General features: G+C 39.5%; 1 protein-coding gene across 3 annotated transcripts in view; it reads right to left on the bottom strand.

The window, feature by feature from the left end:
- The window catches only part of ITGAM (integrin subunit alpha M), a 55,137-nt gene that overhangs the window by 6,326 nt on the left and 24,347 nt on the right, over positions 1–24,464 (bottom strand). For all 3 annotated transcript variants that reach the window (XM_072836599.1, XM_072836600.1, XM_072836601.1), the window contains exons 11-21: positions 14,766–14,895; positions 14,319–14,461; positions 8,016–8,156; positions 7,713–7,922; positions 3,368–3,498; positions 3,110–3,273; positions 1,083–1,237; positions 855–986; positions 604–677; positions 236–377; positions 22–144 (exon numbers count right to left, since the gene is read on the bottom strand). In XM_072836599.1, the coding sequence (XP_072692700.1) occupies positions 22–144; positions 236–377; positions 604–677; positions 855–986; positions 1,083–1,237; positions 3,110–3,273; positions 3,368–3,498; positions 7,713–7,922; positions 8,016–8,156; positions 14,319–14,461; positions 14,766–14,895 (1,545 nt within the window). The remainder of the gene's footprint in view (positions 1–21; positions 145–235; positions 378–603; positions 678–854; positions 987–1,082; positions 1,238–3,109; positions 3,274–3,367; positions 3,499–7,712; positions 7,923–8,015; positions 8,157–14,318; positions 14,462–14,765; positions 14,896–24,464) is intronic.

The raw sequence follows: 24,464 nt of genomic DNA, 5'->3' as shown, positions 1-24,464 counted from the left end.
GAAACAGAGAGACAGCCCAACCTCTGAGGAATTTGGGAAGATGGGATGGTTTATGCTGCAGCTGCTATACTTCCAGCCCTCAGGCCCATTAGTGGAATCGTCAGACTCACAAGTCAGGCGCCAACGTCGCCATGAGAGCTGCTTCTGGAAGACAAGGGGAACAGAGGTAGTGATGTCAACCACCTCCTGTGGGGACATGGAAAGCAAAGTCAAAGTCTGAGAAGGATTTGGCTACCTGGACCACTGACAGCCTCCGATAGGACAAGCCAGGTGGGTAGAAGAAGGTAACCTGAGTCCTGTAGGAGTCCTCACCCTCGTTTCTCACAGTCAGTGTCACATTGAAGTCTTGAGAACTGCCCACCACCAGGGCGTCTAGGCTGTGGAAAGAACAAGCCAGGCCATGAGATGCTGAGGGCTTCTATGTGGCAAGTCTGTCCTGGTAGGAAGGAGCTACCCTTGGAGAGAGAAGACAATGAATGGGACAGCCACACAAACACCTCTGAAGGAGCTGCTCTGTGCCTAGCTCCCTCAGGGGTCAGGAGAAGAACAGAGTACCAGGTTGTGGTGCAGATTTTCAGGTAGCAGTGAGGAAAAGAAACTCACCCCATAAAACTGAAGGTGATGCTGAGGTCATCATGGCAGATGCTGTCATTGCCACAATTCTGCTCAAAGGGAAACTACAAAAAAAAAAAAAAAGAATATGATGAAAGGAAAGGAAAGAATGAAATGATGTGAAATGAAACAATAAAATAAAATATTGAAATAAAATTATGTGAAATGAAATAAAATGTGCTTCATTGATTTGACCTCTGGGCCCTTCCATGCCCCTGCAGGATCCCAGCTTGAGGACTCACCAAAGCTGTGAAGAGTCTCTGAGCATCCACAGCCAGCACTGGCTGGAGGTTCTTGAATGAGGGCAAGGATGTCCCCACCAGAGAGTAGTTGAAGTGCAGGATGATGGGGGTCACTGAGTCCTCTACACAATACTGAGAGACAGTAGGGGTTTGAGGGTCTGCCTTCCTCAGCTACCCAAGCCCAACCCATGCCTGGAGGACCCAGGAGTGTGGCCAACCCTTGCTCACCACTAACAGCAGCTTTAGGGCTTCACATTCCTGATTCAGCTTCATGATCCTTGTCTGTCTGCGTGTGCTGTTCTTTGTCTCATCAAAGACAATTCGAGGATGTGAGACACTTGGTTCCAGAGTCAGGTCATATGTGACAACACTCTGAATCTCTCCTGAAGGGGCAGGGCCGCATAGTGATGAGGAGCCCAGCTTTGGAGTCAGACAAGCTATGAGTTTGAGGCCAGCTCTACTGTTTTCCAGCCATATGACTTTGGGCATCTTATCTGACTGACCTTTTTGAGTCTCCATTTCTTATTTTTAAATTGAGAATAATAACTAATCCTTCATACGGTGAAAATTAAATGAAATAGTGTCCATAAAGCACTTAATATAGTGCCTGCCACATAGTAAGTGCTCAATAAATGGTAGCTATTCTGTTACATACTAGAAAATTAAGTATATTTTCCTAGATGCTCTTATTTTTTTCTCTTCATCTTTGATCTTCAGTAGTTTGTGCCTTGCTATGGTACAATGTATGTTTTATACATTGGTAGAATATACTGTGGTCTGGTTTCCTTTATATTTATCCTGCTTTGATTTGGCAGAGAATCTTGATGTCTTTCATCAGTTTTAGAAACTGTGTACCACTATTTGGTTGCTTCTTTCTTATTCTCTCTCTCTCTTCATTTTGGAATTCCAATTACATGTTTATTAAATTTTTCACCATGTTCCATATGTCTCATGATTTTTCTCTGTATTTTTCATCCTTTTTCCTTTCTGTGTGTTAATCTGAATATTTTCAATTTATTTATGTCCCAGTTCACTAATTCTCTATCTGCTTCTAACCTACTATTAAGCGTATTTATTGAACTCTTAATTTCAGTGTATTTTTCAGTACTACATTTCCATTTCACCCTTTTTATGAATTCCAGTTCTTTTCTGAAGTTCTCCATCACTTCCTCTTTTTTCTTGAAGATATTAACTGAAGTTATTTTTTAAATTCCTAATAATGGGGATCCCTGGGTGGCGCAGCAGTTTGGCACCTGCCTTTGGCCCAGGGCGTGATCCTGGAGACCTGGGATCGAATCCCACGTCGGGCTCCCGGTGCATGGAACCTGCTTCTCCCTCTGCCTGTGTCTCTGCCTCTCTCTCTCTCTCTGTGTGTGTGTGACTATCATAAATAAATTTTTTTTAAATTTTTAAATAAATAAATTCCTAATAACTCTAATTTCTAAATCACCTATGAGTCTATTTATATTGTTTCTGTTGGTTGCTGGTCTGAATAAAAAGACCAAGTTGCTTACTGATGTCCCTGTCAAATTTCTGTTTTCCCAGCACTGGAGAGCTGAATTTCTGCTCAACTCTTTAGTTTCTATCATCTACTGAATTTCTTAGAGTATTGACCTAGACATACATGGCTTAGGAAGTCAGGCAACAACTTGAGAGGAATGTGTATGTAGGTTTTGGGGCACCTTCTATGCAATTCTCTATTTTCTAACACTTTGCGCTCAGTGTCTAGCCATGCTGGCTACCCCAAACTGACTCCTGTCTCCTCAGCCCAGTAAGGTTACTGCTATTAACCTAATTTTATTCCCTCCTCATTTCTCTCTAGTACTATCATTACTATTCCTCCACACCAAAAACAATGCTATTCTTCCAGAAAAAGAGATAAGGAAGAAGTCAAGTTAGTTGTAATAAAATGCATGTCTGAATGTTTTGGGAATTTGTGTTTAGCTTCGTCAACTCAACCTCCCCTTTAAATGAGTTATCTCTTGAGTTCTAAAAAAATCCTATTTAGTTTACAGGTGTGGGGCCATTGCTTCTCTGGAGAACGGAATGCCACATGCTCACTTTTCAGTGGGGTTTATTGGGCCTCTCCATCCAGCCAAAGAAGTGCCTACTCACTCCAGTCAAGCTTGGAAAAGGCTGTCAGAGCCTGTATGGAAGTTTGTTCTGAACTGCCAGAAGGCTGGGAAGACTAGGCTGGGCCACTCATCAATGTCTCTAGTCATTTAACCCCTTCAGACTTACCTACCCAGACTCACCTTCTCTTAGTCGGTCCCGTGTGTTCTTGCGGACACGGAGGCAAACTCTGACCTCTCCAGCAGTCTGGCCTCTCTCCACCTTTTCCTGACACACAAACACCTTCCTTGCCACTTCCTTGGGTATGAACTCCATGGTCACCTCAAGTCTCAACACAGGCTGAGATCTGTAGAGACACCAGAGGGCCATCAGGGGACTTCAGACAACAAAGCCACTCCTTAAAGGGAATATATTTGGTGTGCTCTAAAAGAAGTTCTCACCTGACCAGCAGCGCATGGCCGTGAGCCCCTATTGCCAGGTCCACTAGTCCATCCATTGTGAGGTCCTGGCCCCCACTCAGTGACTGACCAAAATACTGGAGCTTGGGGGAGATCTGGGAGGCTTCGATTCGCTGAGGGTAAAAAATAAGAGAGAAAGGGAGTGGGGAAGAATAGGAAGTGTGTAACTCAGTTGCCCAGAATGATGCAAGGACAGATTGTCTGGGCTCCACTCAAGTCTCTTCTCCTACAACTTCTCAAGGAATTAGGGCAACTATTCAGCTTTAGACCATAGCCTTGAGATGACACCCAAAGTTTCCATCAATTACCTAAGTTTTCAGAAAAAAAAAAAAAAAAACAGTTCTACAGGAAAGAAGTGACATAGCATGCTATTTGACTAGGTGAATATCATTTACATGTTCAAGATAATACAAACACTAAATATTGATCTTACCAAAATTCTCATATAAATATAAGGAGTAGGGCAAGAGGGTGAAAGGTCCGAGGGGGCAAGCTCTCTGAAAGAGAGCTCAGTCCTCACCTCCCATAATGGGAAGTCAATGGTAAAGCAATAATCAAGAAGCAGCAAAATAATCATGTCATTGGAGTATGGAGAATTATTTTCACACAATCAAGTATGGAGAATTATTGAAAAAGTTGCAAGAATGTTCCCTCGAGAGAAGAGATAATGAAGAAGAAGTCACAGTGTGAGTGTGGTGATTGTTATATTTCATAATTATACTTTAAGAATAATTTTGACTCTTTAATATGTGTGCAAGTATAACACTGTAAGAACAAACAAAAAACAAATAAATTAAAAAGAAATTTTAAAAGTGATTTTGTTATGTACTTAATGCCACTGAATTGTATACCTAAAAGTGGTTAAGATAATGAATTTTATGTCGTGCATATTTTATCACAAATTTTCTTAAAAATCACTTTGTTGGGGCGCCTGGGTGGCTCAGTGGTTAAGCGTCTGCCTTTGGCTCAGGTCATGATCCCAGGGTCCTGGAATCAAGTCCCATATCAGATTCCCTGCAGGGAGCCTGCTTCTCCCTCTGCGTATGTCTCTGCCTCTCTCTGTGTGTCTCTCAAGAATAAATAAGTAAGATCTTTTTTAAAAAATGACTTTGTCAATTAAAAGGAAGGATGTGAAAACATGAGCTGCTGGGAATGTGCTATACCTTAATCTAGCTGGTGCTTACTTGGCTCCACAGGTATGTGAAAATTCATCACTTAAGATTTGTGTATTCACCAAATGTACATTATACCTCAAAATTTTTGAGAAAAATTTATGGTACTCTGTTGGGAGGAAGTTTTGTTTTGCAATTAGACATAATATAAAATTAAGTAGTTGGGAGATCCACAGCATGCTTACCTGCTCAAACACTGACCACTCTCATCCCTGATCATAGAGAAAAAGCAAGTAAAAAATACAAACACTAGAACAGGATAGGATAGTAGAACAGTAGAAAAGAACAGTATGTCCTTTTTGCATTATTTTAAGTTTTGGGTCTGAAGTGTATGTGTGTGTGGGTCTGTGTGTGTGTGTATACATAAAAAGCATACTCCCATTTCCCTGTTTTCCTTTGCAGGATGAGTTATGATGCAAATAAGAGCAGAAAACTAGGGTTTTCACTGCATACTTTAGATTGATAAATTCATATAGCATGTCAAGCTTTTGTAATAACATAAAGTAAAACCAGAGCCTTCACATCCCATTTACAGAGAAGCAACAGGTTTCAGTGAAAGAGGCCTAATTATTTTTTTAAGATTTATTTATTTATTTATGATAGACATAGAGAGAGAGGCAGAGACACAGGAGGAGTGAGAAGCAGGCTCCATGCCGGGAGCCCGACCCAGGACTCGATCCCAGGACTCCAGGATCGCGCCCTGGGCCAAAGGCAGGCGCCAAACCGCTGAGCCACTCAGGGATTCCCGAAAGAGGCCTAGTTATAATATTCACACAATAGTGGAAAGAAGCTCCATGATGCAGAGAGAAATAAGACAGTGGTTCTTAGCTCTGGCAGCAACTAACAAGTGTCTTTAAAATACCAGAGTGGGTGTTGTATGTAAGTGATGAATCACTGAGTTCTACTCCTGAAACCAATATTGCATTATATGCTAACTCAATAGAATTTAAATAAAAGGACTGAGTGAGGGGCACTGAGGGGGGCACTTGATGGGATGAGCACTGAGTGTTATACTGTATGTTGGCAAATCGAACTCCAATAAAAAAAATACCAAAAAATAAAATAAATTAAAATTTTTTAAGAAAAAACTAATAAAGATATAAAATTTTAATAAATTAATAAGTCTAGTAAATCAATAAAACACTGGAGCCTACATGGTATACTATTTATATGAAGTTCTAGAATGGGCAAAACTAATCTATGGTGGAAAATAATCAGAACAAGGATTTCCTCTGGACCAGAGTGAGGTCAGAAATTGACTGGATAGGGGCAGGAGGAAACTTTCTGGAATAGTAATTATGTTCTATAGTTTGATAGGAGTGTGGGTTACACAGGTGTATGCATTTGTCAAAATCATTGAATGGCAAAGGATATGTGCATTTCCTGTCTATAAATGCTATCTTAAATACAATGGTAAGCAAATATTGAATTCCAATTAGTGATATACACACTGAAGTAGTGGGGCATAATAACTGACTTTGGGATGCATTAAAAAATAAAAAATTTCTACCCATGATGGATGGGTAAAAATAGGACGAACAAAAGGATGGATCTGTGATAACAAATCTAGTCAAATGTTCATTGTAGATTCTAAATGGTAAGTATATGGGTGTTCATTGTACAATTTCTTCAACTTTACTGTAAATTTGAAATTTTTCTAAATAAAATGCTGGAAACTACTGATAGCTGGGGCACCAACCCCAGACCAATTAAATTGGAACCCTTACTAGCAGCCTAAGCATCTGTGTTTTTTAAAACCTTCAAGTGATTTCATTGTGTTGGTAGGATTGAGCCTCTGGCATGAGGCACTTGTCAGGAACAATGTGGGGGCAGAGAGAAAAAAGACATAAGAAAAATGGGCCTTTCCAACTTGGGCCCAACAGAATGGCTCCTGCAAAGAAGGGTAGCAAAAGGAGAAGGGCCGTTCTGCCAGAGAATACACCATCAACATTCACAAACGTATCCATGGAGTGGGTTTCAAGAAGCGTGCCCCTTAGGCACTCAAAGAGATCCAGAAATTTGCCATCAAAGAGATGGGAACTCCAGATGTGCACATTGACACCAGGCTCAACAAAGCTGTCTGGGCCAAAGGAATAAGGAATGTTCCATATCGTATCCACGTGAGGTTGTCCAGAAAACGTAACGAGGATGAAGATTTACCAAACAAGCTCTACACGCTGGTTACCTACATACCTGTCACCACTTTCAAAAATCAACAGACTGTTAAGGTGGATGAGAACTAATCGCTGATTGTCAAATAAAGGTATAAAACTGAAAAAAAAAAAAAGACATAAGAAAGATGGGAGGCTGGAAAAAAGCTAGAGCCCCAAGTGGGAAAGACCAGATGGCTTCAGCTAGCAGTGGTAGGAGAGAACCCGACTGTGGGAGTCCCTCTGAACAGTGGACTCCATCTAGCAGGTAACAGGGAGGCATTTCAGAAAGGAGACTATCTGTGGTGACCAAGATTTCAAGTGACCAACACAATGGACTACATAATTTGCATGATCCAGACCCCAAAAAATGCAGAACACTTGTTGAAAAATTATGAATTTCAAGGAGCAAGAGCAGGGCATTAAACCAAGTGCAAGTCCTACTTTCAGCACTAAAACCAGGACAGATCTGAGCAAATCAGGACTATCAGTCATTCTACCAAGACTGACTGAGATTCATTTTTTTAAAAAGGTTTTATTTATCTATTCATGAGAGACACAGAGAGAGGGGCAGAGACACAGGCAGAGGGAGAAGCAATCTCCATGCAGGAACCCTATGTGGGACTCGATCCTGGGTCTCCAGGATCAGGCCCTGAGCTGAAGGCAGATGCTTAACTGCTGAGCCACACAGGTGTCCTGACTAACTGAGATTCAGAAGAAAGAAATGCCTACCTCCCGACACTTCCAGCTGGCCATTTACCACCTCTGAGCCTTAAACTTTTCATCTTTATTTTTTTTTAATTTTTTATCTTTAAAGTAGGGGTTATGACGCTCTATGCATCTTCTATAGTTGTGGTAAGAATTTCTACTAAGTGTGTTATTTCCTTTGAAGGTTCTGAAAAGTAGTACTGGGAAAACTGATCTGGCAGCTGTGGGGATGTTGAATTAGAAAGGGACAATCACAAAAAGGCTACTGTCATGACGGGGACAGTTACCCAACCTCACCTGGCTGTGGGAGGGGCTGATGCCTGGTCCTGAGATTCCATGAAATAGGTAGACAGCACCTCGGTTCTCCTGCTCTCCTGGCGCTCCGATGGCCACGTCTGTCAGCTTGTCCCCATTCACATCCCCCAGCGCTGTCAGGGCCGCCCCAAAACGGCCCCAGGGGTGGCCCTGCTCCCCACGGAGGATGACCTCACACTGCCACTTAGCCCTCTGCAGGACAAAACCAGCATCAGGTCCCAACCCAACCAATTCCCCCACCCCATACCCAGGCCCCACTCAGCCCAGGCTCCAATAGTCACTCACCCCCCGAGGCAAGGGACACACAGACACTTGGCCTCCCCTTGACTGCTCGTAGTAATGGGGGGCCCCAATGAGGACCAAGTCAGAGCTGCCATCTCTATCCATGTCTACTGAGCAGAGGGAGGCCCCAAAGTAGGAGCCAATCTGAAAGAGATGAGTCTGGGATCAATCTCTTGCCACCAAAAGCAAAGTGTAAATGTTTTCTTCCTGTGAGGAAAGATTATACCGGCTGGGGAAAGCACTTGGGAGCAGATGTGATCTTCTGCATGCTTCAAATTCTCATTTGAATGTACTGCCAGCTGGAGGAAAATATTATGGAGTTGATGGGCAGTGGCTGAGGATCTACCCACATTCGTGTTCCAGGGAGATGCTTAATATAGCAAAGAAGAAGTTAAATTTGAAAACTACACAGAAAAGCCTGGAAGAGCATACAGAATAAGTTTGCAATATATTGTAAGTCTTTAGGGAGGTAAAAAATTCAAAGTTGGCAGTCTGGCCAACAAGGAATTGACTGGCTTATATTAAAAATAACTGTTGCTACAGAAATTTTTTTTGCATCTATTGAGAGATACTGTCTACCTCTTAAAATAATTTTTAAAATATGTTCCCAAAAAACGAAAATATGTTCAATGTCCACATGTAGAATTCATCCACAGGACTCATCCGTTTAGTCATTCATTCATTCATTCATTCAGCCAACAAGAGTTTGCTATTTGCTGAGCATAAGGCTGGGTAGTGGAAACACAGCGCCTTCCAGTGCTCTCCATGGAGCAAGGTGGAGCAGAGGGAAATAGTAACAAACAGGGAGATGTATTTAGCAATTTCAAATTGTGGCAAGATCTAGGAAGGAAAAGTGCAGATGTCAAAACATGACTCACTGGATCTGACTTCTGCCCCCACACACCATTGAAGGAGGCCTCACTTGCTGCCCAAAAAAAGCATTTAAGCTTTAACCTAAAGTCAGTAGGATTTTTTGTCTTTACGTCAAGTTGATCAGGGTATAGTTTACATACAATAAAACTCAGCTTTTTTAGTACAGTTTTTTAAGTTTTAACAACCACATTAAGTCATGTAACCACCACCGATGATCAAGATATAAAAGTTTCATCACTCCCAAAATATTCCCTCATGCCCTGGCTGTAATCGATCTCTTCATATGACCCCTGGCAACTTCTGATCTGTTTTATATCTCTACAGTTTTGCCTTTTCTAGAATGTCATATAAATGGAATTATATAGTATGTAGCCTTTCACGTCTGGCTCCTTTCACCTAGAATAATGCATTTAAGATTAGGTTAGGTTGTTGTGTATATAAGTAGTCCAGTCCTTTTTATTTCCAGTATTTCTGACATTCCATTGTATGGATATACCATAGATTGTCTATTCATTCCCCAGAGGGATCCTTGGATTGTTTTTAGTTTTTGGCAATTGTGAATAGAGATACTAGAAACTTTCACACACAGGTTTTCATACGAACATGTTTTTACTTCTCCGAAGTAAATACCTAGAAGCGAGATTGCTGGTATGCTAATTATATATTGAACTGTATAACAAATTGACAAACTGTTTCCAAAGTAGGCATGCCATTTTTCACTCAGACAGCAGCGTATGAGAGTTTTAGTTGTTGCTCATCCTTGACAGTACTTGATATTGCCAGTTTATTTCCTTGTTAATCATTCTAATATCTGTGTAGCAGTATCTCATAGTGGTTTTAATTTGCCTTTCCTTAATGATTAATGGCATAGAGGATGTTTTCATGTACTCATTTGCTATCCATGTATCTTCTTAAGTGAAGTGTCTGTTAAATATTTAGCTTACTTCTTCATTGAACTGTTTGATTTCTTATTGTTGAGTTTTTGAGAATCCTTTATATATTTTGGATATAAGTCCTTTGTCATCCACATAATTTAAAAAAGAAGGAAAATTTGCAAATATTTTTTCCAATCTGTAGTTTGTCTGTTCATTCTCTTAATATGTCTTTCATAAAGCAGAAACTTTTCATTTTGATGAAGTCCTATTTATCAGTTTTTCCTTTATGGACCTGCTTTTAATGTTACAGCTAAGAACTCTTTGCCTAATACAAGGTCACAGAGATTTTCTCCTATGTTTTCTTCCACAAGTATTATATTTTAGATTTTACGTTTAGCTCCATGATCTACTTTGAGTTAATCTTGATATGGTATAAGATATTGGTAGAGGTTTTGTTTTGTTTTTTACTGTGGATGTCTGATTGTTCCATTGAAGTCTCCATCAAAATGTCTTTGTGCCTTTATTTAAAATCAATTGACTATGTGTGTGTCTGTTCCAGACCTACTCTGTTCCACTGATCTTCATGTCTATCCTTCTGCCAATGTCACACTGTCCTGATTATTTTAACTTTCCAGTAAGTCTTAAAATCAGGCAGTGTATGAATTCTCCACTAAATACTTAATAGTATTTATTGAACTTCTTTCTAAAACTGTTTTGCATATGCTACTTTCTTTGATTTTCCATATAAATCTAAGCATCAACTTCAATTCTACAAAATAAATGTCTGGGATTTTGACTGGGATTGTGTTGAATATATAGATCAGCTGGGGAGAATTGACATCTTAACAATAGTCTTCCAGTCTATGAACACACTATACCTCTCAATTTGTTTAGGGCTTTGATTTCTTTCATTGATGTTTCATAGCCTTTAGCATACAGAAATCATACACATTTTTTAAATTTATATCTAAGTATTTCATCATCTTTGGTGCTACTGTAAATGGCACTTTTTTCTCTTTTTTTCTCCTTTCTTCCTTTTTTAATTTTTATTTAAATTAAATTTAGTTAACATGTAGTATATTATTAGTTTCAGAGATAGAATTTAGTGATTCACCAATTGCATATGACACCCAGGGCTCATTACATCAAGTGACCTCCTTAACACCCATCACCCAATTCCCCCATCATCCCAACCACCTTGCCTCCAGCAACCTTCAGTTTGTTCCTTATAGTTAAGAGTCTCTTATGGTTTGCCTCCCTCTCTGTTTTTATCGTATTTTATTCTTCCTTCCATTTGCCTATGTTCATCTGTTTCGTTTCTTAAATTCCACATATGAGTGAAATCACATGGTATTTGACTTTCTCTGACTTATTTCACTTAATATAAAACCCTCTAGTTCTACCCATGTCGTTACAAATGGCAAGATTTCATTCTTTTTGATGGCTGAGTAATTTTTCAATATTTAATTGGCTTTAATTTTTTTTTAAATCCAGAAAAGTAAAAAAAAAAAAATCACTGCCAAATCTAAGGTTACAAAAATTCACCTATGTCCTTCTAAGAGGTTTATAGCTTTATTTCTCACATTTCGATTTTTTATCTATTTTGAGTTAATTTTTGTATATTGTGAGCTAGGGTATATCCAGTTGTCCCAGCACCATTTGTTGAAAGATTATTTTTCCCCATTGAATGAACTTGGTACCTTGTCAAAAATCAATTGATTACAGATGTATAGGTTTATTTCTGGACTCTCAGTTCTGTTCCATTTACCTGTAGGCCTATCCTTATGTTGGTACCACACTGTCTTAATTACTGTAGATTGGTAATAAACTTTGAAATTGGAAATTCTTCTTTTTCAAGATTATTTTGGCTATTCTTTGTCCCATGCATTTCCATTTGAACTTTAGAATCAGCTTATCCATTTCTCAACACTATTGAACAAGACTTGCATTCCTGGGATAAACAATACTTGGTCATACATAATATCCTATTTATAGATTTAAATTTTCATTAAAAATTGGTTTGTAGTCAACAAAGGATTTTAAACTGAAGATTTATATAAACAGTTTCTCATTTAGAAAGTTCACCCTCCCTCTATGGATTAGATGGAGGCAAAATGAGAGTATGGGAGACCAGCAAGACTACAGTGAGGGCTACAGAAAGATGGTGATGGCCTGGACCAGGCTGATTTCAATAGAAATGGAGGGAGTGGATAGATTTGAGATGAAACTGTTTCCTACTCTTCTTCCCAGTGTACTCACCCACACTCCCCCCATCCCGATACACACGCTCTGAACTCTGCCTCATGGTCTCTCCCTTGTTTGGCCCTTTATTTCCCCATTCTTCACGTCTCTAGTTCTTCCACCTTAACTGTCACTTTCTCCAGGAAACCTTCCCTAATGCCCTTGTGTGGGTGCCCTTCCCATTTGCTTTCATAACACCCAGACTGTCCCAGTTTAAGTATTTTTCATTCTTGATTATGATTTGTATGTATAATACCTGTGTGTGAGAAAGGAGTTCACCAGCTAACTTTCTCCATGTGATCCTGGACCACACACACAAAAAAGAGAAGTAGCATCATGTCCACGCTTGACTTCCTGGAATTCCCCTACACATTCCCCCCACCTCATACCTGGTATGTATCAGGCACTGATGCCATCAACAGTCAATATGTGTTGATAAAATCTATGAAAAGTCTGTTTGAAGAATTTGAGTAATGGGAAAGAATTATGATAAGATGTTCAAGTATCAGAATTAACTGTTTTCAACTCTTTGAGGAACCTCCACACAGTTTTCCAGAGTGGCTGCACCAGTTCACATTTCCACCAACAGTGTAAGAGGGTTCCCTTTTCTCTGCATCCTCTCCAACATTTGTGGTTTCCTGCCTTGTTAATTTTCCCCATTCTCACTGGTGTGAGGTGGTATCTCATTGTGGTTTTGATTTGTATTTCCCTGATGGCAAGTGATGCAGAGCATTTTCTCATGTGCATGTCGGCCATGTCTATGTCTTCCTCTGTGAGATTTCTCTTCATGTCTTTTGCCCATTTCATGATTGGATTGTTGGTTTCTTTGGTGCCCTACGACCCAGCAATTGCACTGTTGGGGATTTACCCCAAAGATTCAGATGCAATGAAACGCTGGGACACCTGCACCCCGATGTTTATAGCAGCAATGTCCACAATAGCCAAACTGTGGAAGGAGCCTCGGTGTCCATCAAAAGATGAATGGATAAAGAAGATGTGTTTATGTATACAAAGGAATATTACTCAGCCATTAGAAACGACAAATACCCACCATTTGCTTCAACGTGGATGGAACTGGAGGGTATTATGCTAAGTGAAGTAAGTCAATTGGAGAAGGACAAACATTATATGTTCTCATTCATTTGGGGAATATAAATAATAGTGAAAGGGAATATAAGGGAAGGGAGAAGAAATGTGTGGGAAATATCAGAAAGGGAGACAGAACATAAAGACTCCTAACTCTGGGAAACGAACTAGGGGTGGTGGAGGGGGAGGAGGGCGGGGGGTGGGGGTGACTGGGTGACGGGCACTGAGGGGGGCACTTGACGGGATGAGCACTGGGTGTTATTCTGTATGTTGGTAAATTGAACACCAATAAAAAATAAATTTATTAAAAAAAAAGAATTAACTGTTTTCAGCCACATATGATGCATTAATTGCTGGTCAAAGTGAACCAGTGATGGAAATTAAAGGAATACACACAGAACTACAGGTACAATATTATGGGTGCAGTACTATTTCAGGAATTTGCAAGAATAATTTGAACTAGAAATTTTTGCCTCTCATACCACATAAAATGCTCCACATAAGATGAAACCACACCTCTTTTGCAGGGGTGATATCCAAAAACTTGAACTACTGGGACTGCTCGGGCACTGACCAAGGGCTTAGCTGGAGTAGGTCTGAAAGCTCCCCTCAGGTGCCCTGTCTGACTTCATAGTTGCTGGATCATGGGGAAGTTCAAAGAGTAGTGGGGAAGGAGCCAGAATGTGGGGGTGAGAGAAGAGGGAAAGCTGCTATTGACAGGCAGATATGGAATTATTTCAATATTTTAATAATTAATATGGTTATACTGGTTAAATACCAGCTCTGTGTAAAGGGAGACTCATACAGAGTTCTGTACAAGTCAAGTATCATTATTTATTGTTGTTAGAAAAGTGAGGGGGCACCTGGATAAGCATCCAACTCTGATATCAGCTCAGATCAAGATATCAGGGTCGTGAGATCAAGCCCTGTATTGGGCTCCATGCTGAGCATGGAGCCTGATTAAGAGTCTCTCTCTCTCTCTCTCTCTCTCTCTCTCTCTTTCTCCCTCTGCCCCTGCCCCCACAACCCTCTCACACACTCTCTCTCTCTAAAAAAAGAAAAGTGAGGACACAAATACAAAGCTTATTCTGTGATTTCCCAGCTCAAAGCCCTCTGAAAGCTCCTTTTACAAAATTCTGACTCACATGGCACTTGGTGATGCCCATCCAGGAATCTCAGCCCCCAGAATATCTCTGTTTGTGCATTTATGCTCCACATGCTCTGCACTTACCTGGCTGCCCTTGATAATAGCGTTGGTCTCCCAGGTACCAGCATTCTCTTTGAACATCACCACCATGCCAGTGTGCCGATATCGAGGTGCCCCAAGAACCAGATTTTGTACCCTGCTCCTCAGGATGACTTCAGCAGCATAACCTGAAGATGGTGATCTGAGAAGGTAAGTGTTTTCCTTCACAGACTCTGCCCCCTCTGACAGACCTATCCCTTGAGTAGGGACAATGCAGTAGCCCCATGCTTAGTAGGTTGGGATATCTGGATATCTGGATATCTTAGTAGGTTGGGATATATTTCCCCTTGTTGACATAATTAAATTGAAATTTTGAAATTTCTGTCTTTAAAGTTATTCCAAGGGCCCACAAAATATCCAATGAAATCTATGCTAGTTGAGTTATGCCATACCCTGACCCCTTCTTAGAGTTACTCTGCCCTTTCTACTCACCCAAGTAAGCATCATTCATGTCTGAATCTACCCTGGTCATGTTGATGAAGGTGAATTTATCCTTTGATGCATGAAGAAAGGCTCCTCCAGCCCAGTCAAAGCTCCCCACAGCACCTAGCAAGAGACCATTCTGGGAAACAGAGTAGAACAAGATTGAGCAACCTGCAGCTTCAGTACAATCCTTATCAAAATTCCAATAGCATTTTTCACAGAAATAGAACAAACAATCCTAAAATTTATATGGAGCCACAAAAGATCCCAAATAGCCAAAGCAATTTCGAGAAAGAAGAACAAAGCTAGAGGCATCATGCTTCCTGATTTCAAACTAGATTGCAAAACTACAGTAATCAAAACAGTATGGTATTGACATAAAAGCAGACACACAAATCAATACAGTAGGATATATAGAGAGCCCAGAAATAAACCCATATTTACATAATCAATTAATTTACAACAAAGGAGTCAAAAATATAGAATGGGGAAAGGCAGTATCTCAATAAATAGGATTGGGAAAACTGGAAAGCCACAGGCAAAAGAATGAAACTGATCCACTGTCTCACATCGCTCACAAAAATGGATTCAACACTTGAATATAAGACTAGAAACCATAAAGCTCCAAGAATAAAACATAGATGATAAGAATTTGACATGATCCTAAGCAATGATTTTTCAAATTTGACACCAAAAGCAAAGGCAACAAAAGCAAAAGTAAATAAGTAGGACCGGGCAGCCCTGATGGTGCAGTGGCTTAGCGCCGCCTGCAGCCCAGGGTGTGATCCTGGAGATCCTGGATCGAGTCCCACGTCAGGCTCTCTGCATGGAGCCTGTTTCTCCCTCTGCCTGTTTCTCTGCCTCTCTCTCTCTCTCTCTCTCTCTCTGTCTCTATGAATAAATAAATAAAATCTTTTAAAATAAATAAATAAATAAATAAATAAATAAATAAATAAATAAAACAAGTAGGACTACATCAAACTAAAAGGCTTCTGCACAGCAAAGAAACCATCAACAAAATGAAAAGGCAACCTACAGAAGGGGAGAAAGAATTGGTAAATCATTTATCTGATAAGGGGTTAATATACAAAATATATACAAATGTATCTGTATAAATGCAAATATATAGGAATCCTTACTCCTACAATTCAATGACAAAAGAAATCTGATTTTAAAATGGGCAGAAGGCCTTTCTTTCAGCCAGAACCACCATCTTTCAGTAATTCACCAAAATGACCAACGCAAAGGGAAAGAGGAGGGGTACCCGCTATATGTTCTCTAGGCCTTTTAGAAAACATGGAGGTGTTCCTTTGGCCACATACATGCGAATCTATAAGAAAGGTGATATTGTAGACATCAAGGGAAGGCACTGTTCAAAAAGGAATGCCCCACAAATGTTACCATGGCAAAACTGGAGGAGTCTACAATGTTACTCAGCATGCTGTTGGCATTGTTGTAAACAAACAAGTTAAGGGCAAGATTCTTGCCAAGAGAATTAATGTCCACATTGAGCATATTAAACTCCCAAAGAGCCGAGATAGCTTCCTAAAGCATGTGAAGAAAATGATCAGAAAAAGAAGGAAGCCAAAGAGAAAGGTACTTGGGTCCAACTGAAGTGCCAGCCTGCCCCACCCAGAGAAGCACACTTTGTGAGAACCAATGGAAAGGAGCCTGAACTGCTGCAACCCATTCCCTATGAATTCATGGCATGATAAATGTAAAGAAAATAAAAGACCTCAGGATTGTAAAAAATAAATAAAATAAAATAAAATAAAATAAAATAAAATAAAATAAAAATGGTCAGAAGGGCAGCCCAGGTGGCTCAGTGGTTTAGTGTAGCCTTCAGCCCGGAGTGTGGTCCTGGAGACTCGGGATCGCGAGTCCCGTATAGGGTTCCCTGCGTGGAGCCTGCTTCTCCCTCTGCCTGTGTCTCTGAGTCTCTCTCTCTCTCTCTCTCTCTCTCTGTCTCTGTCTCTCATGAATAAATAAATAAAATCTTTTTTAAAAAGTGAGCAGAAGATCTAAATAGACATTTTTCCAAAAAAGACATGCAGATGGCCAAGAGATACATAAAACAGTGCTCAGCATCACTAGTCATCAGAGAAATGCAAATCAAAATCATGATGAGATGTCACCTCACACCTGTTAGATTGGTTTTCACCAAAAAGAAAAGAAATAACAAGTATTAGATGGGAAACAACACATGTTGGCAAGGATGCAGAGAAAGAAGAACCCTCTTACACTGTAGGTGGGAATGTGAACTGGTGCAGCCTCTTTGGAAAACAGTATGGAGATTCCTCAAAAATTAAAAAAAAAAAAAAAAAAACTACCCTACAACCCATCGATTGCACTACTAGGCCTTTACCCAAAGGATACAAACACAGTGCAGTCAAAGGAGCGCATGCACTTCAATGCTTATAGCAGCATTATCTACAATAATCAAATTATGGAAATAATGAACTATGAATGGATAAAGAAGGTGAGATAGATAGATGATAGATAGATAGATAGATAGATAGATAGATAGATAATCGGATCTTAGCCAGCCATCAAATATAATGAGATCTTGCCATTTGCAACATGGATGGAGCTAGAGTATATTATATTGAGCAAAATAAGTCAGTCAGAGAAAGACAAATACCATATGATTTCACTCATATGTGGAATTTAAGAAACAAAACAGATGAACATAGAAGGGGGAAAAACAGAGAGGGAAGCAAACCATAAGAGAGTCTTAACTATAGAGAACAACCTGAGGGTTGATGAAGGGAGGTGGGCAGGGAATGGGCTAAATGGATGATGAGTATTAAGGAGGGCACTTGTGATGACCACTGGGTATTATATGTAAGTGATGAATCACTCAATTCTATACCTGAAACCAATATGTTATCATATATGTTAACTAACTAGAATTTAAGCAAAAAGATGAAATAAGGGGATTCCCAGGTGGCTCAGCAGTTTGGAGCCTGCCTTCGGCCCAGGGTGTGATCCTGGAGTCCTGGGATCAAGTCCCACATCGGGCTCCCTGCATGGAGCCTGCTTCTCCCTCTGCCTGTGTCTCTGCCTCTCTCTCTCTGTGTGTCTCTCATGAATAAATAAATAAAATCTTTTTTTTTAAAGTTGAAATAATAAAGAAACAAAACAGATATGTGAAACAAAGAAGCAAACCATAAAACAGACTCTTAACTGAAGGTTGCTGGATGGGAGGTGGGCAGGGGATGGGTTAAATGAGTGATGGGTATTAAGGAGGGCACTTGTTGTGATGAGCACTGTGTGTTGTATGTAAGTGATTCATCACTAACATACAACAAAGTCTAATACTGAAACTAATATTACACTATGTTAACTAACTGGAATCAAATAAAAGCCTTTTAAAAAGAGATAGCAAGGGTTGGCGGGAATGTGGAGAAAAAGGAACACTTGTGCACTGTTGGTGAGAATGTAAACTGACACAGCCACTATGGAAAACAGAATGGAGGATCCTCAAAAATTTTAAAAACAGAATTACTATTGATCCAAAAATCCTACTTCTAGGTATTTATATAAAGGAAATGAAAACACTAACTCAAAAGATATCTGCACCACCATGTTCATGAAGCCTTATTTATAATAGCCAAGATGTTGGGGTACCTGGGTGGCTCAGTCAGTTAAGCATCCAACTCTTGATTTTAGCTAAGGTCATGGTCTTGAGGTTGTGGGATTGAGCCTCATGTCTGGCTCCACGCTAAGCATGGAATCTGCTTGAGATTCTCTCTCTCCCTCTGCCTCTGCCCCTCCCTTAGCTCACATTCACTCATCTCTCTCTTTCAAAATAAATTCTTTTTTAAAAAATTTTAATAACTGGGCAGCCTGGGTGGCTCAGAGGTTTAGTGCCACCTTCAGCCCAGGGTGTGATCCTGGAGACCTGGGATGGAGTCCCACATCGGGCTCCCTGCATAGAGCCTGATTCTCCCTGTGCCTGTGTCTCTGCCTCTCTCTCTCTCTCTGTGTCTCTCATGAATAAATAAATAAAATCTTTTTTTAAAAAATTTAAAAAACAATAGCCAAGATATTGAAATAATGTAAGTGTCCATCAATGTATGAATAGATAAAGAAAATGTGGTATATAATAAAATGGAATATTGTTTGGCCATAAAAAAGAAGGAAATCCTGCCATTTGTGACAATATGTATGGACCCTGAGGGCATTATACTAAGTGAAATAAGTCAGAGAAATATACGTACAGTATGATCTCACTTATATGTGGAATCTAAAAACAAAACAAACCAAATTACATAGATGCAGAGAACACATTGGTGGTTGCCAAAGGCAATGAGTTGGGAGGGCAGGCAAAATGAGTGGTGGTAGCCAAAAGGTGCAAATTTCCAGTTATTAAATTAAAAATTCAGGGATTTAATATACAACGTAGTGAGTATAGTTAATAAAACTGTAACGTATATTTGAAAGTTATCAAGAAAATAAATCTTATTACCAAGAAGCAGTCGCAAATGGAGGCTATAAAAATGAGAATGAACAAGGCAGAAGAGCAAATCAGTGATATAGAAGATAAAATGATGGAAAATAAGGAAACTGGAAAAAAGAGAGAAAGAAAACTAGTAGATAATGAAGGGAGACTTGGAGAACTCAGCAATTCCATAAAATGAAATGATAACCAGGATAATAGGGGTCCTAGAAGATGAGGAGCAGGAGAGGGGGGCAGTAGGTTTATTTGAACAAATTATAGCTGAGAACTTCCCTAATCTAAGGAAGGAAACATTCAAGTCCAGGAGGCAAAGAGAATTCCCTCAAAATCAATAAAAATAAGTCAACACCTTGACATATAATAGTGAAGTTTGCAGATTTCAGAGATAAAGAGAAAATCCTGAAAGCAGCTTGAGACAAGAGGCCCTTAACCTAAAAGGATAGAAACAGAAGGCTTGCAGCAGACTTGTCTACAGACACCTGGCAGGCTAGTAAGGATTGGCATGATATATTCAATGTGCTAAGTGGGGAAAATATGCAGCCAAGAATACTTTATCCAGCAAGGCTGTCATTCAGAATGGAAGGAGAAATAAAGAGTTCCCAGGACAAACAAAAACTAAAGGAATTTGTGAACAGCAAACTAGAAATATTAAAGGGGATCCTTTGAGTAAAGAGAGAGCCCAATAGTAACAAAGACCAGAAAGGAACAGAAACAATCTACAGAAACAGCAACTTTACAAGTAATACAATGGCACTAAATTCATATCTTTCAATAATTAATATGATGTAAATGGACTAAATGCTCCAATCAAAAGACACAGGGTATCAGATTGGATCTTTTTTAAAGATTTATTTATTTATTCATGAGAGACACAGAGGAAAAGAGGAAGAGACATAGGCAGAGGGAGAAGCAGGCTCCTCACAGGGGGCCCGAGGCAGAACTCAATCCCAGATCCCAGGATCACGCCCTGAGCCGAAGGCAGATGCTCAACCGCTGAGCCAGGCAGGCATCCCAGATTGGATTTTAAAAAAGATTCATCAATATATTGATTACAAAAGACTCATTTTAGACCCAAAGACACCTCCAAATTGAAAGTGGACAAGTGGACATCTATCATGCAAATGGAAGTCAAAAGAAAGCTAGAGTAGCAATCTTTGTATCAGATAAACTAGATTTTAAACCAAAGACTGTAATAAGAGATGGAGAAGGACACTGTTTCATAATAAAAGGGTCTATCCAACAAGAAGATCTAACAATTGTAAATATTTACAAACTGAACTTCAGAGCAGCCAACTATATAAACCAATTAATAACAAAATTAATTGAAACACGTTGATAATAATCAATAATAGTAGGAGATTTTAACACCTCACTCACAGCAATGGACAGATAATCTGAGCAGAAGATAAACAAGGAAACAAGGGCTTTGAATGACCTACTAGACCAGATGGACTTTACAGATATAGTCAGAGCATTTCATCCTAAAGCAGCAAAATACACATTCTTCTGGAGTGCACATGGAACATTCTCCAGAATAGATCACATATTGGGTCACAAATCAGGTCTCAAATGATACAAAAAGACTGAAATTATACCATTCATATTTTCAGACCAGTGTTTTAAAACCTGAAGTCAACAACAAGAAAAACTTTGAAAGGACTACAAATATATGGAGTTTAAAGCGCATCCTACTAAAGAATGAATGGGTGAACCAGGAAATTAAAGAGGAATTTAAAATATACATGGAGGCAAATAAAAATGAAAACACAACAGTTCAGAACTTTTGGGATGCAGTACATAGCAATACAGGTCTTCCTCAAGAAACAAGAAAAGTCTCAAATACACAACCTAACCTTACACCTAAAAGAGCCAAAAAAGAACAGCAAATAAAGCCTACATCCAGTAGAAGAGAAATAATAAAAATTAGAGCAGAAATCAATGGTATAGGGGGAAAAAACAGTAGAACAGATCTATGAGAGGATCCCTGGGTGGCTCAGTAGTTTAGCACCTGCCTTCAGCCCAGAGCATGATCCTGGAGTCCCAGGATCGAGTCCTGCATCAGGCTCCCTGCATGGAGCCTGCTTCTCCCTCTGCTTGTGTCTTTGCCTCTCTATCCCTCCCTCTCGCTCTCTCTCTGTGTCTCTCATGAATAAATAAATAAAATCTTTAAAAAAAGAACAGATCCACAAAACTAGGAGCTGGTTCTTTAAAATAATTAGTAAGATTGATAAACCTCTAGCCAAGTTTATCAAAAAGAAAAGAGAAAGGACCCTAATAAATAAAAACATAAATGAAAGAGGAGAGATCACAACCAACATCCCAGAAAGACAAACATAAGAGGATATTATGAGCAATTATACGCCAACAAGTCAGGCAATCTGGAAGAAATGGATGCATTTCTAAAAACATATAAACAGGGATCCCTGGGTGGCGCAGCGGTTTGGCGCCTGCCTTTGGCACGGGGCGCGATCCTGGAGACCCAGGATCGAGTCCCACGTCGGGCTCCCGGTGCATGGAGCCTGCTTCTCCCTCTGCCTATGTCTCTGCCTCTCTCTCTCTCTCTCTGTGACTATCATAAATAAATGAAAAAAAATAAAAAAAAAAGACTAAAACATATAAACTACCTAAACTGAAACAGGAAGAAATAGAAAACCGAACAGATCCATAACCAGCAAAGAAATTGAAGCAGTAATCAAAACTCTCCCAACAAGCAAGAGTCCAGGGCTGAATGACCGCCCAGTAAAATTCTACCAAACATTTAAAGAAGAATTAGCACCTATTCTTCTGAAACTATTTCAAAATGTAGAAATGGAAGGAAAACTTCCAAACTCATTCTATGAGGCCATCATTGATCCCCAAGCCAGACAAAGATTCCACCAAAAAAGGAGAATTACAGACCACTATCTCTGATGAACATGGATGCCAAAATTCTCACCAGGAAACTAGCCAATATGACCCAACAGTACATTAAAAGGATTATTCACCACGACCAACCACCCTACAAGGGTGCTTCAACATCCATAAATCAAACAATGTAATACATCACATTAACAAAAGAAAAGATAAAAACCGTATGATCCTCTCAACTGATACAGAAAAAGTATTTGAAAAAATACAGCATTCTTTCCTGATAAAAACTCTCCACCATGTAGAGATAGAGGGAATATACCTGAGCATCATAAGAGTATATGTGAAAGACCCGTAGAAAATATCTTCCTCAACAGGGAAAAACAGAATTTTTCCCCTAAGGTGAGGAACACAACAGGGATGTCCACTCTCATCACTGTTGTTCAACACAGTACTGGAAGTCATAGCCTCAGCAATCAGACAACATAAAGAAATAAAAGGCATCCAAATCAGCAAAGAAGTCAAACTTTCACTCTTCACAGACAACATAATACTCTATGTAGAAAACCCAAAAGACTCCACCAAAAAGTGCTAGAACTGACACAGGAATTCAGTAAAGTCACAAGATGTAAAATCAATGCACAGCAGTCGTTTGCATTTCTGTAGACTAACAATGAGGTAGAAGAAAGAGAAATCAAGGAATCAATCCCCTTTACAATTCCACCAAAAACCGTAAGATACCTAGGAATAAACCTAACCTAAGAGGTAAAGAAAGGCTCTGTACTCTGAAAACTATAGAAAATTATGAAAGAAATTGAGGAAGGCACATAGAAATGGAAAAACATTCCATGCTCCTGAATTGGAAAAAGAAATATTGTTAAAATGTCTATGCAGGCAGCCCCGGTGGCCCAGCAGTTTAGCACCACCTTCAGCCCAGGGTGGGATCCTGGAAACCCAGGATCCAGTCCCATGTCAGGCTCCCTGCATGGAGCCTGCTTCTGCCTCTGCGCCCCCCCTCTCTGTGTGTGTCTCATGAATAAATAAATAAATATTTTTTAAAAAAATGTCTATGCTACCCAAAGCAATCTACGTCTTCAACACAATCCCTATCAAACTACCATCAGCATTTTTCATCGAGCTGGAACAAATGATCCTAAAATTTGTATGGAACCAAAAAAGATCCCAAATAGCAAAAGGAATGTTGAAAAAGAAACTGCAGCTGGAGACAATACAATCTGGACTTCAAGCTGTATTACAAAGCCGTAATCATCAAGACAGTAGGGTACTAGCACAAAAATAGACACATAGATCAATGGAACAGAAGAGAGAACTCAGAAATGAATCCTCAACTCTATGGTCAACTAATCTTTGACAAAACAGGAAAGAATATCCAATGGAAAAGAAGAGTCTCCTTGACAAATGGTGTTGAGAAAACTGGACAGCCACATGCAGAAGAATGAAACTAAGTCTTTTTCTTACACCATACACAAAGATAAACTCAAAAATAGATGAAAGACCTAAATGTGAAACACAAATCCATCAAAATCCTAGAGGAGAACACACAGCAACCTCTTTTGACCTTAGCCACAACTTCTTGCTAGAGACGTTTCCAAAGGCAAGAGAAACAAAAGCAAAGATAAACTATTGGGGCTTCATCAAAATGAAAAGCTTTTGCACACAGCAAAGGAAACAGCCAACAAAACTAAAAAGCAATCTACAGAATGGGAGAAGATATTTGCAAATGTCTAATCAGATAAAGGGCTAGTATCCAATATATATAAAGAACTTAACCAAGCTCAATACCAAAAAACAAAAACAAAAAATCTAGTCAAGAAACAGGCAGAACCTAGATTACTTACTGATTTAAAAACAACAAAAAAACTACAAAAAAATAGTAAAATATAAGAAACAGGCAGAAGACATGAATAGACACTTTTTAAAAGACACCCAGATGGCTAACAGGTACATGAAAAAAAAAATGCTCAACATCACTTGGCATTATGAAAAGAGCCCAGATGTCCACCAACAGATGAATGGATAAAGAAGGTAGTGTATTTAAATATATATGATGGAATATGACTCAGCTATCAAAAAGAATGAATCTTGCCATTTGCAATGACATGGATGGAAGTAAAGGGTATTATGCTAAGCAAAATAAGTCAGTCAGAGAAAGACAAATACCATAAGATTTCACTCATATGTGGGATTTAAGAAACAAAACAGATGAATTCAGGGGAAGGAAAAATAAAATAAGATGAAAACAGAGAGAGGCAAAGCATATGAGACACTGAACTCTAGGAAACAAACTGAGGGTTGCTGAAGCGGAGGTAGGTGGGGCGAAGCGGTAATTATATGATGGGTATTAAGTAGGGCACTTGATGTCATGAGCACTGGGTGTT

This window comes from Canis lupus, chromosome 8 (genome assembly GCF_048164855.1).
Source record: "Canis lupus baileyi chromosome 8, mCanLup2.hap1, whole genome shotgun sequence".
Classification (NCBI taxonomy): Eukaryota; Metazoa; Chordata; class Mammalia; order Carnivora; family Canidae; genus Canis; species Canis lupus.
This window is presented reverse-complemented; position numbering and strand designations above follow the sequence as displayed.